The sequence below is a fragment of the Oncorhynchus clarkii genome, chromosome 16 (assembly GCF_045791955.1).
Source record: "Oncorhynchus clarkii lewisi isolate Uvic-CL-2024 chromosome 16, UVic_Ocla_1.0, whole genome shotgun sequence".
In the NCBI taxonomy this organism is placed as follows: Eukaryota; Metazoa; Chordata; class Actinopteri; order Salmoniformes; family Salmonidae; genus Oncorhynchus; species Oncorhynchus clarkii.
Genome location: NC_092162.1, coordinates 22,290,368 through 22,302,589, shown reverse-complemented (window position 1 = coordinate 22,302,589; position 12,222 = coordinate 22,290,368). Strand labels below are relative to the sequence as shown.

General features: G+C 40.7%; 1 protein-coding gene across 3 annotated transcripts in view; it reads right to left on the bottom strand.

The window, feature by feature from the left end:
- LOC139368199 (7-methylguanosine phosphate-specific 5'-nucleotidase-like) overlaps positions 1-12,222 on the bottom strand; it is a 19,501-nt gene extending 7,279 nt beyond the window's left edge. Inside the window, exons 1-7 of one of the 3 annotated variants that reach the window (XM_071106841.1) lie at positions 12,020-12,222; positions 10,850-10,924; positions 9,022-9,120; positions 3,585-3,654; positions 3,300-3,346; positions 3,074-3,159; positions 2,792-2,881 (exon numbers count right to left, since the gene is read on the bottom strand). In XM_071106841.1, coding sequence (XP_070962942.1) covers positions 2,792-2,881; positions 3,074-3,159; positions 3,300-3,346; positions 3,585-3,654; positions 9,022-9,120; positions 10,850-10,924; positions 12,020-12,022 — 470 coding nt within the window. In that variant the 5' untranslated portion in view covers positions 12,023-12,222. Of the gene's footprint in view, positions 1-2,791; positions 2,882-3,073; positions 3,160-3,299; positions 3,347-3,584; positions 3,655-9,021; positions 9,121-10,849; positions 10,925-11,842; positions 11,996-12,019 lie in introns of those variants that run through there. The other 2 variants (XM_071106843.1, XM_071106842.1) reach the window with 2 other exon arrangements.

Genomic DNA, 12,222 nt, shown 5'->3' with positions numbered 1-12,222 from the left:
TCTCGAGATAGTATAACTGTTTGTTTGAGTTGGGTTTTAGAGTAATTGATCATATTCAGATGTCGTCTTGTATTCAACGTTGAGCAACGTACTTTAATGAACCCGGTTTGATCTGGATTAATGAATTGTGTTACTACCTCCAACTATTTTTGTTAAAATCTTAATAAGGATTTTAGAGTCACAATTTAGTAAATGTACTGGTCTATGGGAACCACAGTCTAGTGGGTCCTTACCTGGCTTCTTTAATAGGGTGACGGTCGCTTTGATTTGTTGCTTTTTAATGGCAGTCGCTCTTTAAACTTCAAAATTGTGAAAGATCGCTTTTAATACTGAGCATAGTGTGGGTGTGTTGGGAGTAGAGTGAAGTTGCCCCTTGACGCTGACATTGGGTCAGCATTTTCCCAACTTATGTTTAAGGTTAGGATTGGGGGAGAGGAAGCTGATCCCTGTACCTAGGGGAGACTTCAGCCTGTTACCAACCCTTAGTCAATATTTTGGAAGAAAATGTGTTTAACCAGATACAATGCCATTTCACAGTAAACAAATGAACAACAGATTCTCAGCAAGCTTATAGGGAGGGCATTCAACATGTACAGCACTTACACAAATGACTGATGATTGGCTGAGAGAAATTGATAAAAGGATTGTGGAAGCTGTTTTGTTTGACTTCAGTGCAGCTTTTGACATTATCGATTATAATCTGCTGCTGGAAAAACATGTGTGGTGGATCAACAGTTACCTGTCTAACAGAACTCAGAGGGTGTTCTTTAATGGAAGCCTCGTCAACATGAGTCAGGCATTCCCCAGGGCAGCTGTCTGGGCCCCTTACTTTTTTCAATCTTTACTAATGACTTGTCACTAGCTCTGAGTAAAGCCTGTGTGTCTATGTATGCTGATGAGTCCACACTATACACGTCAGATACCACAGAAAGTGAAATCAATGCAACACTTAAGAGCTACAGTCAGTTTCAGAATGGGTGGCAAGACATAAGTTAGTCCTGAATAATAAAAACAAATTAAGTATTGCATTTGGGACAAATCATTCACTAAACCTCAACTACATCTTGTAATAAATCATGTGGAAATTGAGCAAGTTGAGGAGACTAAACTGCTTGGTGTAACCCTGGATTGTAAACGGTCATGGTCAAAACACATTGATGCAACAGTAGCTAAGATGGAGTGAGGTATGTCCATAATAAAGCAATACTCTGCCTTGTTAACAACGCTATCAACAAGGCAGGTCCTACAGACCCTAGTTTTGTCGCACCTGGAATACTGTCCAGTCGTATGATCTTGTGCCACAAAGAGGGATTCAGGAAAAGTATACTGACCAAAAATATAAACTCAACAATCAACAACGAGTTACAGTTCATGTAAGGAAATCAGTCAATTGTAATAAATAAATCCTGATTCTATAGATTTCACATGACTGGGCATAGGCCCACCCACTGGGGACCCAGGCAATCAGAATGAGTTTTTCTTTATTACAGACATAAATACTCCTCAGCAACCCTCCCTCCCCCGACAATCCCGCAGGGGAAGAATGTGGAGGTCTCAGGCTGGCGTGGTTGCATGTGGTCTGCAGTTGAGGCCGGTTGGACGTACTGCCAAATTCTCTAAAACGACTTTAGAGGTGGCTTATGGTAGAGAAATTAACGTTAACTTATCTGCCAACAGCTCTGCTAACTGCATGCTAACTGCACGCTTCTTCAAAACTTGAGACATCTGTGGCATTGTGTTGTGTGACAAAACTGCATATTTTAGAGTGGCCTTTTATTGTCTCCAGTACAAGGTTAATCTGTGTAATTTTATTTTACTAGGCAAGTCAGTTAAGAACAAACTCTTATTTTCAATGATGGCCTAGGAACAGTGGGTTAACTGTCTGTTCAGGGGCAGAATGACAGATTTGTACCTTGTCAGCTAGGGGATTTGAACTTGCAACCTTCCGGTTACTAGTCCAACGCTCTAACCACTAGGCCATTTAATCAGTTTCTTGATATGCCACACCTGTCAAGTGGATGGATTATTTTGGCAAAGGAGAAATGCTCACTAACAGGGATTTAAACAAATTTGTGCACAAAATTTGAGAGAAATAAGGTTTTTGTATGTATGGAACATTTCTGGGATCTTTTATTTCAGGTCATGAAACACAGGACCAGCACTTTACGTTTATATTTTTGTTCAGTGTACAATTGTTCCAGGACAGGGCAGCACGGCTGTACACAGAGATCTAACATGAATAATATGCATGTCAATCTCTTCTGGCTCAAAGTAGTGGAGAGAATGACTTCATCACTACTTGTATTTGTGAGCGGTATTGACATGCTGAATGCACCGAGCTGTCTGTTTAAATTACTACCACACAGCTCGGACAACCATTTATACCCCACAAGACATGGCACCAGTGGTCTTGTCAAAGTCCCCAGGTCCAGAACAGACTACAGGAGGAGCACAGTACTACATAGATCCCTATTCCACATCAAGTAACTTATGCAAGCAGTAAAATTAGATACCATTTTTATTTTATTTTTTAAGGTTAAAAATACACCTTATGGAACAGCGGGGACTGTGGAGACACACACACATATCATAACATACACACTATACACACGTGCACATGGATTTTGTGTTGTAAATATGTGGTAGTAGAGTAGTGGCCTGAGGGGACACATTTCATGTGTTGTGAAATCTGTTGTAATGTTTATAAAATGGTATAACTGCCTTGGCAGCAGCTAATGGGGACTCATAAATACTTCACCCTGGAGTGTTCAGAGTCCTACAGTGATCTGACCTGAGCATGGCACTGGACTGCTTCACTGCCTGAGCCAGCAGGTCCCTCCTGATCTTCTGTTGGATCAGCAGCTCATGGACACTGGTCCACCTGCAATGAAAAACTCAGGATGCTGAGTTAGTGTTCCACTTAAATGACCACTTAGAGACCTAACATACATATGAAAAATGGAAATTAGATTCAACTGTACGGTAGACACTATTTGTCATGAAACCAGAAAGAGAGGCTGAATATGTTTAGGTGTAGTGTGAGGTGGATACTGCCAGTCTGCCAGCCACTAACCACTCCACCATGTGAGGAAGCTTCTCCTCAACGGTGCGAGTTGCGTCGATCTCAATGGGGTAGTAGGTATTCAACAACTCCCTAATCTACATGGAAGGGAAAAGCGTGCGAGAGACACACAACAAAATATCTCAATAGAGAATTGACTTCTTCCTACTGTCTCATCAGAGGAACACAGTACATTAACTTTCTCTGAGTCCTCTCCTGGTTTTGTGATTGTACTCACCATTTTCTTACAGGTGTCATTGATGAGCAAGTCGTTATCCAGTATATCTTAAACAGCGGGAAAGAAAATGGTAAGGGACAATATCTAATTGCACTTCAAAATAACTACTTTTGTAATCACTTGTTATAATGGGATCCAGGGTAGTGTTCATTATGGCACGCAACAGAAAACGTTTTGTAAGGGAAAATGAGTTTCTTATTGGACAAATCTAGGACCCTCAGTTTTCTTCCCTTGGTGCCTAATGAACATGACCCAAGTCTAGGTGATGGGGACCTGTGTACTCACTGTGAGTGGTGGGGCACCTCTTCCCGTTGTGGGCAAATCTGCTGAGGGTCATGTCAAAGTCCGAGATCACCTGTTGATACCAGGCATTGCTAAGAAGGGAGTCCTTTCCACTCATACACATTCACTGAATTATTATTATAGATCAGCTTTAATATTGCAGGGTGGATTGTGGGTTCTATCAATTGAATTGTTTGCATAATTTATAATCCCCCTTGTTTTTTATTTATTTATTTATACCCCCACAACCCTTCCTCCCCTGATGGGAGTAAACTAACGGACAACAATACTTCTACTGCTACTTACAGCTATTTTCACATGTAAAGTACAGGTAATCATGCATATATTCTTAACTTTTTCTGCAAATGCTGGATTTTCACCCACAGCAGCCAATCCACTATTCATTCTGATCTTAACTCCAACCTTAACTCCTATTTCCTTTTGCAATACATCCCTCCATTTTACTTTGATGTCTTACGAGGGTCCTGAACCTCCCTATTTGTAACATTTCTACCGATGTTGCCCTAAAAATATATACTATATACCCAAGAGTATAATGAGTATAATGAGTATAAGAGTATAATGATATTTCCCATTGACTGATCGTAGTTTTTCAGATTCCCTATCAATTCAGTTTGCAGGTCCATCAGAACTCTATTATGACATAACAACCATTCCTGGACCTGACTCCTTAAGCGAGCCACCAAAGGACAGTACCTGAGAAAATGCTCTATTGATTATGTTTCCTTGTGGCAGAGTCTGCACTACGCTGACTGTTAAAATGCCCCATATATTGAGCATTGTGTTTGTAGCAAGTATTTCACATAACAGCTTAAATTGAAACTGATTGATTGATGTGTCAATTGTTGTTTAATATATCAGTTCAGAAATCCGATGCCATGGTATTGGGACATCAAAGACCTGTTCCTAACTGACTTGAACGTTATACGGTATTGCTGTCAATGACTAAGTGGAACTGGTACATTTGATTTATAGTAATTTTAAGCCATTTATGATTTTTAAGAGGTGGCAGAGTCTAATTATTTAGTTTCTTCTTTAAGTTATGGTCTCTTCCAATTTTGTGTCAGAGCCGCTCTGAGTTGGTTATAATTTTGTATTGAGCATACACCTCCATACACTGTTGTTAGTTGCTTGTGTGACATCATTTTACCACCCTTGTTTAAAATATCCTTCATTAATGGGGCGGCAGGTAGCCTAGTGGTTAGAGAGCTGACAAGGTAAAAATCTGTCGTTCTGCCCCTGAACAAGGCAGTTAACCCACTGTTCCTAGGCCGTCATTGTAAATAACAATTTGTTCTTAACTGACTTGCCTAGTTAAATAAATAAAAAAATATCCTTCTGTACATTTTTTCCCCGAAAAAATATTCTGTCAGTACATTGGAGTTTAACCATATAATTTGCTGTAATATTAGATCTGCCATTGTCAATCCACCGTTTTAATGTGTAAAAAGGCGTTTCCCTCTCCATAGTTTCAACCTGATCTATTTTGCTAAGTTTCCTATCAAAGTTAATGATTGCAAGATCGCACAACTTTTCCGGGATATGTACACCAAGCACGTCGACTTCACCATTTAAATCGGGAGACAACATGGCCATTTAAAGTCTATCTTTTAGAGACCCAATCCATTAACAGTACACTTATCATAGTTGGGTTTTAGACTAGAGAAAGTATCCGGGTCCTCAAGAGAACTTGAATCATCGGCGTACATTGATACTTCTGTCTCTAATCCATAAATTTTTACCCCTTAATGTTATCATTAGATCTGATTTTTAAAGCCGTTCAATGGCCATAATAAGTAGGTATGGTAACAGAGGGCAACCTTATTTTACGCCTCTTGACAATTCAAAGTTCTCAGAGAATGAATCGTTACTTATTATTTTACATAAAGGATTGTTGTACATTACCTTTACCAATCTTATGAGAGATTCTCCAAAATGTATCAAATCCAGGCACTTAAACAGATTCTAGACGTAGAGAATCAAATGTTCTCTCAAAACCTACTATAAATATTACGCTTGGTTTCCCTGCATTCTAATAATTTTCATTATTTCTAGGAGGTATCTAATGTTGTCTCCCATATATCTTCCTTGTAAGAATTCTATGAGCAATACATTTAGCCAATATTTTTGTGTCGCTACATTTAATGGTGAGGGGCCTCCCTACTTTAAAAAAAATAAATAATTATAGACGGCGTCTTTGTATTGGCCCTCTGGCTCCTGCTTCAGTAGCAGGGAGATCAGTCTCTCTTTTTGTGTATCCGACAATTTGCCATTTATACAGTGCCTTCGGAAAGTATTCAGACCCCTTTACTTTTTCAAATCAAATGTTATTAGTCACATGCGCCGAATACAACAGGTATAGATAGACCTTACAGTGAAATGCTTACTTACGGGCCCCTAACCAACAGTGCAGTTTAAAAAAATACAGATAAGAATAAGACATAAAAGTAACAAGAAATTAAAGAGCGGCAGTAAAAAAACACAATATGTACATGGGGGTGCCGGTACAGAGTCAATGTGCGGGGGCACCGGTTAGTTGAGGTAGTATGTACATGTAGGTAGAGTTAATTAAAGTGACTGTGCATAGATGACAACAGAGAGTGGTAGTGGTGTGGAGACGGGAGGGTGCAAATAGTCATGGGTAGCCATTTGACTAGATGTTCAGGAGTCTTATGGCTTGGGGGTAGAAGCTGTTTAGAAGCCTCTTGGACCTTATCCACATTTTGTTATGTTAAAGCCTTGATTGATTAAATCATCCCCCCCCTCAATATACACACAATACCCCATAATGACAAACATTTTTTTTGTTGCTAATTTATGAATGTGAAATATCACATTTACATAAGTTTTCAGACCCTTTACTCAGTACTTTGTTGAAGCACCTTTGGCAGCAATTACAGCATTGAGTCTTCTTGGGTATAATGCTACAAGCTTGGCACACCTGTATTTGGGGAATGTCTCCCATTCTTCTATGCAAATCCTCTCAAGCTCTGTGAGGTTGGTTGGGGAGTGTTGCTACAGAGCTATTTTCAGGTCTCTCCAAAAATGTTTGATCAGGTTCAAGTCCGAGCTCTGGCTGGGCCACTCAAGGACATTCAGTGACTTGTCCCAAAGCCACTCCTGCGTTGTCTTGGCTGATGTGCTTATGGTTGTTGTCCTGTTAGAAGGTGAACCTTTGGCCAAATCTGAGGTCCTGTGCACTCTGAAGCAGTTTTTAATCAAGGATCTCTCTGTACTTTGCTCTGTTCATCTTTTCCTCGATCCTGACTAGTCTCCCAGTCCCTGCCGGTGAAAAACATACCCACAGCATGATGCTGCAACCACCATGCGTCACCGTAGGGATGGTGCCAGGTTTCCTCCAAACGTGACACTTGGCATTCAGGCCAAAGAGTTCAATCTTGGTTTCATCAGACCAGAGAATCTTGTTTCTCATCGTCTGAGAGTCTTTAGGTGCCTTTTGGCAAACTCCAAGCGGGCTGTCATGTGTCTTTTACTGAGGAGTGGCTTCCGTCTGGTCACTCTACCATAAAGGCCTATTGGTGGAGTGCTGCAGAGATGGTTGTCCTTCTGGAATGTTCTCCCATCTCCACAGAGGGACTCTGGAGCTCTGTCAGAGTGGCAATCGGGCTCTTGGTTACCTCCCTGACCAAGGTCCTTCTCTCCCGATTGCTCAGTTTGGCTGGGCAGCGAGCTCTCGGAAGAGTCTTGGTGGTTCCAAACTTCTTCCATTTAAGAATGATGGAGGCCACTGTGTCCTTGGGGACCTTCAATGCTGCAGATTTTTGGTACCCTTCCTCAGATGTGTGCCTCAACACAATCCTGTCTCGGAGCTCTACGGACAATTCCTTCGACCTCATGGTTTGGTTTTTGCTCTGACCTTATTGCAGTGTACAGTATTTTGCCCATCTCCGTGACTGCATCACCGCTTGGTATGGAAACTGCTTGGCATCCGACCGCAAGGCGCTACAGAGGGTAATGCGTATGGCCCAGTACATTACTGGGGCCGAGCTCCCTGCTATCCAGGAACTTGATACAAGGCAGTGTCAGAGGAAGGCCCTAAAAATTGTTAAAGACTCCAGCCACACAAGTCATAGACTGCTCTCTCTGCTACGGCATGGCAGATCTGGAACCAACAAGACCCTGAACAGCTTCTAAACCCCGAAGCTATAAAACTGCTAAATAGTTAACTGGAATATCTGCATTGACCCTTTTAACAACTCTTTTGACTGATCACATACGCTGCTGTTACTGTTTATCACTCTGCTGCTACTCTCTGTTAATCATATATGCAGTCACTTTAACTATTCATTCATGTACATACTACCTCAATTAGCCCGACTAACCGGTGCGCCCGCACATTGGCTAACCCAGAGTATCTGCATTGTGTCCCGCCACCCACCACCCCCTCTTTTACGCTACTGCTACTCTCTGTTTATCATATATGCAGTCAGTTTAACCATATCTACATGTACATACTACCTCAATTAGCCCGACTAACCAGTGCCTGTATATAGCCTCGCTACTGTAATTTCTCACTGTCTTTTTACTGTTGTTTTTATTTCTTTACTTATCGATTGTTCACGTAATACCTAGTTTTTACTTATAAATTGCACTGTTGGTTAGGACCTGTAAGTAAGCATTTCACTGTAAGGTCTACCTGTTGTATTCGGCGCATGTGACAAATGAACTTTGATTTGATTTATTATCTCTCCCGTTGCCTAGTCACTTTATCCCTCCCTACATATCTACCTCAATTACCTCGTACCCGAGCACATCGACTTGGTACTGGTACCCCGTGTATATAGCCAAGTTATCATTCATTACTCATTGTGTACTTATTCCTTGTTATTATTTTTACTATTTATTTTTTTCTCTCTGCATTGTTGGGAAGGGCGCGTAAGTAACCATTCCGCTGTTAGTCTACACCTGTCGTATACAAAGCATGTGACAACACTTTTTTTATTTGAACAGTTTTTCCATCCCCGATGCCCAGCTCAAAGACTAGACTTGCTATGTAAATGCGTATACCATTGTAGCTGTTTGCGAGGCGCACCAAAATTGAGCAGGGATGGAAATACTTGATATGCCAATGTCTAGTCCTGGCTGATGGAGCTCGGATACCCCCCTTTCCCCACAACACACACACGCTGGTCCACCGTGGAGACCATTCTTCCCCGGCACCTCGGTGCAGTCAGACCATTATGATTATGCTGTGCCGTCAGGGCCACAGTATTCTGCCCCCTCTGTTATTGTGTGAGTGCGACCCCTCCCCTATCGTCACGGACGGTACTCAGAAGTGTTTGCTAAATTTCTACTCATACACACAAACACTCTTGTGGGGAGCTATTGCAGTGTGCTTTTTTGGGCTAGGTCTAAGTGACCTTTGACCCTGTATACAGTACTTCTGGCCAGTGGTTACCTGGAGGGCATCTGGCCCGGCTCGTTGCATGGCCTGTATGGTCTCCTCCACTCTGATGCGGTCCCTCATCAGCACAGAGGCCTTGGCCAGCTCTGGGATCTGGGGAACAAGGAGAATACAGGCGTTGGATACCTGTACCAGTGGGGACCATTCCATGTGGGGGTTGAGGAAGGAAGGGCCAAGGGACAGCGGGGTGGGGGGACTAGAGTCAGTAGATTATACTACAAGGCTCTACACTGCTAATTCATGAATAAAGTAATGCATTTACTACAGTACCAAAACATTCCTATGATGAAGCTTAAAACAAATCGTCCGGAAGTAAATCAATCACTGGCCAGAAGTAAATCAACACTATTCAATTGGAATGAATGGATTAGTGAAATGTGTTCAGTATGGACAATAAGATGAATGCGGCTCTATAAAATCGCAAACAAATTGTAAGAGGCTATTTCTGAATTAAAAAGCCTGTATTTCAACCTCCCGAAATCTCACACATATATCTTTAGTAGTGTCTGAATCCAAAATAATAATACAAATCCCACACGTGCTATTGGTGCCATTAAACTGTAGGGGGCGCAAAAGGACAAATGTAGAAAACAGGGGACAACGCTAACCCACATTGGCCTACTTGAATACACTGTGGTTAGTTTTGAGATACTACTCCCGCCACCACGTTAACACCTTATGTAGTATCATGCATCACTCTGCATGCTGAGCTAATTACTTTAATTTACTAGTCAACTACGAAGCCTGCATTTCTTAAAATGTATCCGATTTCTTCCAAGTTAGTAATACTAGACTACACACAAAGACCTCTTTTTACTATTACAAAGCTACTACACAGCCTAGGTTGACTTAAAGAGCAAAATAGGAGGGTAGGATACAATTCTTCCAAATCCACACAGTTTGCAGTTATTAACTTATTATAAGGCTAAGTTCACCATTTGAACCTCATAGGCGCATTGTTAAATCTCCAAGCTGTTTCCCAAAACCATCGTTATTAACGTTGCACTTGTAATCTAAAACCTGCCTCTGACCACTCGTAGAATAGCTAGCTAAATGCGTCTTTCGACACTTTTTTTTGCCCTCCCGCGTCACTTTATACACAGAAAATCTCCGCCAAACATAGAATCTCCGTGACCGCCGACAACTTCAGAACAATGTTGACTACAAATACAAATAATGTCTTTGCAATTGATACAAACGACTATATTATATTATGTATTCAAATTAAAACCGAGACGACTGCAATAAAATAAAAATATGGTAGGCTGTAGGCCTATTTCAATCATATTTCATGTTCAATAAATTTAGTTATATTTAGCTAGTTGTAGGCTACTGTCTGTAATCTCAATATATTTAATGATGTGTAGCCTAATATGTGCGCAATGATGTGCCAAATCGGTGATTTAGTGAATTTTTATAGGGTAAGCATTAGAATAAGCCACCTCAATATTTGCAGACGGGGTAATATCTCTCTAGCAGCTGATACGTCGTCAAGTATTGTGAAATAATTCAAATATTAAGGCCTGATTTGAATTGAGGAAGCTGATCCAAGTGCATGACTACCTTTCTTTCGATCCGATCAGTATCGACACATGCTCCAACGACATGCGTTTCCCAAATCACCAAATACAGTGCATTCTAATAGGCTACAAATAGTGTGGAATTCGAACAGTTTAGATGCATTTGTATTTACAAAGGAGAGACTGTCAGACAAAATGCATGCAGTTACTAAATAGCAGAGATGGATTTGGATGAATAAATTGTACTAGGCATGGGTAAAGAGGAGAGCAGTGGACAACAATAGAACAGAAAGCTGTCTGACCTCAGACTTTGTCAGCTGGTGCCAGATTGCTAGGACAGTCCTTACTGGCAAATATATCCAGGGGATGTGGTATATCTGAGCCAAGAACCAGGGAGAGAGGTATTAGCTAATTAATGGAATTCATGGAACAGGAGACATCGTCACCCAGTCACTGATGTCTCAAGGCAGAGCGGAAAAAAACAATGCTTAAGCTTATCCAATTTATATTAAAAGTGCATTTCCGGCACTTTTCAACCTCATTCATCAGCTCCAGCACCAAACCAGTGTCTACATATGTGAAAACAATGTGTTTCTATGATCTGTGTTTAAAAAGATAAGGTAAAAAAAATAATGATTCTCTGTGATAAAGGGTAGGATTAAACGTTTTTTTTAATGATTTTCAAACCTGCAACAGGTTTCTATCCCAAGGGATGGTATTATCTTGCTCCGCACGTCTCCGCGAATCTCAGTTTGAAAATCACTGTTTTAAAACTTAACTTTTGTTGTAGACTAACAGTGAAATGCTTACTTTAAAAAATATATTTTTTACATTTTAACTTTATATATCTTTCTACAAAACGTAGAAATGTACCGTTTTCACATATGTTGACACTGACAATGTTCTGGAGATAATGAAAATGAGGTTGAAACGTGGCGGAGTTACCGTTTAACAGTCATTCTACTCAAGATACCCTGAGTAGAATGACTGTACTCTGTGCCCCAATACAAAACAAACATTTGCCAATATGAATTGAGATAATGTCAATTACTTCTGTAAGTAATAACATGACTACAGGCATGTACATAGCTAGCTAGATGTAATAACTAGCTATGTGTGTTCTCTGTAGTTTGAGAACATTTTTAATCATTTCAATATGTTTGCAATAAATTATATTTCCCTCACTTTTTAACACCCTTCCTTGGTAAATATGGCATTATTACGTTGTGTTCATCATTCCAATTCAAAACAATATAGTAAACAACCGTAGCTAACCTAGCAAAGTGTGTGGTTACCTTGCACTGCTATCCAAAATAACGCAAACCAACGAGATGTTTCTCTCGGTAAGCCATTAGAACTCTTGTGTCCCTTGTTTTTTGTTGTGCAATCTTGCCAGCAGTGCATAGGAATAGCCAATGGCAATGCTATCTATCTAGCTACGTTAGATATTTAACAGGCCAAGAGACACTTACCATTTTCAGACGCTGGCTAGCTAACTAGACAAACTGGTGTGCAGTGAGCAACAAACATACGTATTTGCAATACATCAGTGAAAGGTTGGTTTGAGTAAATGCTACAACTAATCAGAAAAATAATACTGTTAGCTAGCTAGCTTGCCAGCTAGATTTCTTGACATGTCAAAATATTGTTGCACCTGCAGTCCTCCCTCTGAAAC